Below are 2,500 nucleotides of genomic sequence, written 5' to 3' on the forward strand. Positions count from 1 at the left end.
AAAAGTATGTAATTGTTTAATTATTAATTATAAATCACACACACACACACGCCTACACACATACACACACACACACACCTACACACACACACACACACACACACGTCTGCAACATATTACAAGCGCTCAAATTATTTTCTTTTTAAAATCAAGAAGTCACAGAATTGTAGAAATAAAACAAGTGGTTTAAATACGCTGTAGAGTATACGTTTCAACACAATTATGGTTTATGTACAATTCGATTTTGATAAATACATATCTACCTATCTAGCTGTCATTTTTTTTTTTTTAAATAATAAATAAAAAGAACGCAATTAGAAACACAAAGGGCGGTGAGTGACGCCATTGAGTACATTAAAAAAAAAAAATTCAATACGTATAAGCCTGAAACGATTTTAAAATCAATAGTAGATATAGAGTAACTTCGTTGTTGATAGAACTGTATTAAAAACCCTTCGTGCGTGATGTGCTTGTTTTCATGCCTCTATATTAGATAAAGAGCCATACTGCTGTGCTTTTAATAAACACCTATTCAAAATTTTGGACAAAATACTCGTCCTTCAAATATCGCTCAATTAAAATGACCCTAATCTTGTTAAAAACTCTCAAACCCGAGACCTCCGTGACTTCCGCGAAGTCCCAGGTTTGATAGTTGTGGATCATTTTAATCGATCGATTTTTGAAGGACGATTTGACTGGCCAAACTTTGAAATACGTGATTTATTTATTTTCCATAGTACGGCACCGTTTGATCCAACAATGGCGTTTACTCATCAAGGATGCGTGAAGTTCGATTAGACATTTCGTTGTTTATATAATTCATCAACACAGGGCTAGAGCCTTGTTTAACAGTTTGGTTTTGAATTGAATTGCTTGACTCGCATTGCCGAATTGATGTACGGATTAAAATAAAAATATTATTAGAATTAAATAGATTCTTGACAGTTGATTGGATTCACGACTTTCAAAATAATGGATAATGTATCTTTGACTCCGAAATGATTCAAGGGATGCAGTTGGTGAGGATTCATCTTTTTATATATATATTTTTTCCCTTTTTATCTTTTACAAAAAAAAAAAAAGATCTTTTTTATAGCGCAATATTCACTTAACGTGTTCAAAGCGCTTTACAAGGGGTCCCTGTCCAACAGCAATATTTAACATTTAGAATGGGATATAACGCCTGGCGATATTACAATTTTGTTTTCGAACAGGGACAATGGATAACGGCCAGGTACTTATTTTATACCTGAGTACGGTGAGAGAATGTGAGTAAAGAGCCTTTCCAAGGATTCAACTATGTGCCGAGCGAGGCTCGAGCCCAGAACCTTCCGATCCGAAAGCGAGTGTCTTACCACTAGACCACATAGCCCCACTTCTTTTTTATTTTTTCCTTTTTATCTTTTTCTGATCGACGTGTGCTTATGTTCATGTATGGTATCCCACATCGCTACTGTCCCATTGTGTTGTATTGGAAATACTCTTGAACCAACGGAAAATATTGTCCATCACAACAATGTTTAACCCTCTCCTTACCAACCATTGGAAAATCATCACATTCGTTACGATCCAACCAGCACTTTTATCATTTAGATTGTAAATCACACAATTTAAAGAAAATGTTTTATTTTAGCTATAAAAACTTGTTGTGGAGTTCATTTTGCTGATCAATATTATACATAGGATGTAGTTGTTGCTTTTCTATTTTATAAGTAAAAAATAATTTTGTGTTGGGTGGGTGTGACATTTTGGGGGAAATTCTGAAAATAAAGCCCATGAAAGCGTTCGGTTACCAGACCTGCAAACATTTCCCCGTTGATCCTGATCATATTATTATGCAACCAACGTATACTTTTGCAGGTCGGACAACACACATTATTATGGGCTCATATTATTTATATTGGGAAAAAAACTCTCAAACTAACAAATAATAATATTGTCCATTATAACAATGTAAAATCATATTTGTGTTCGGTTATCTGACGTGCTAGTTATACGTGCACGCCGTATGTGACCCATTACCTCATATGTATTGTGTGAACTGGATGCTGAAAAATTCAGTTTCAGTCAGAAATAGGTATATTAATTATGTTATTTTATGCCCCTTTGAGTTAAATGAATATAGATTTTTGTTTAACTGCAGTGAAAATTTCAGTTTCAGTCAGAAATATGCATTTTGATTATGTTATTTTATGCCTCTGAGCTAAATAAATATAGATTTTTGTTTAACTACAGAGAACTGAATTTTCGTTTTTCTGTTCATTTTAGATTTAGATTCGCATATTTTTTGGCATTTGCTCTACCTCGACATTCTACAATAAATAAGCGGGGTTCCACAATATTACTGGACTCGTCTATCTTATATGGACTACTACAAGATTGCGATAATGATTACCCATTTTATATATTGACCGTATATAATGTACACGTTGATGTCTACTTATTGATGCCATGAGTTTAAGTGAACTACTCACAACATCCGCCAGCCAAAAAAAATAAC

At 33.9% G+C, this 2,500-nt stretch overlaps 1 protein-coding gene across 8 annotated transcripts in view; it reads left to right on the forward strand.

The window, feature by feature from the left end:
- LOC144967975 (uncharacterized) overlaps positions 1-2,500 on the forward strand; it is a 104,707-nt gene that overhangs the window by 36,997 nt on the left and 65,210 nt on the right. For 6 of the 8 annotated variants that reach the window (XM_078905810.1, XM_078905804.1, XM_078905808.1 and 3 more), the window contains exon 2: positions 738-1,019. The exons of the other annotated variants lie outside the window; for them this stretch is intronic. In XM_078905810.1, coding sequence (XP_078761936.1) covers positions 999-1,019 — 21 coding nt within the window. In that variant the 5' untranslated portion in view covers positions 738-998. The remainder of the gene's footprint in view (positions 1-737; positions 1,020-2,500) is intronic. 8 annotated transcript variants of the gene reach the window in all.

This window comes from Berghia stephanieae, chromosome 3 (assembly GCF_034508935.2).
Source record: "Berghia stephanieae isolate SIO BIC M18660-M18661 chromosome 3, UCSD_Bste_1.3, whole genome shotgun sequence".
Taxonomy (NCBI): domain Eukaryota; kingdom Metazoa; phylum Mollusca; class Gastropoda; order Nudibranchia; family Aeolidiidae; genus Berghia; species Berghia stephanieae.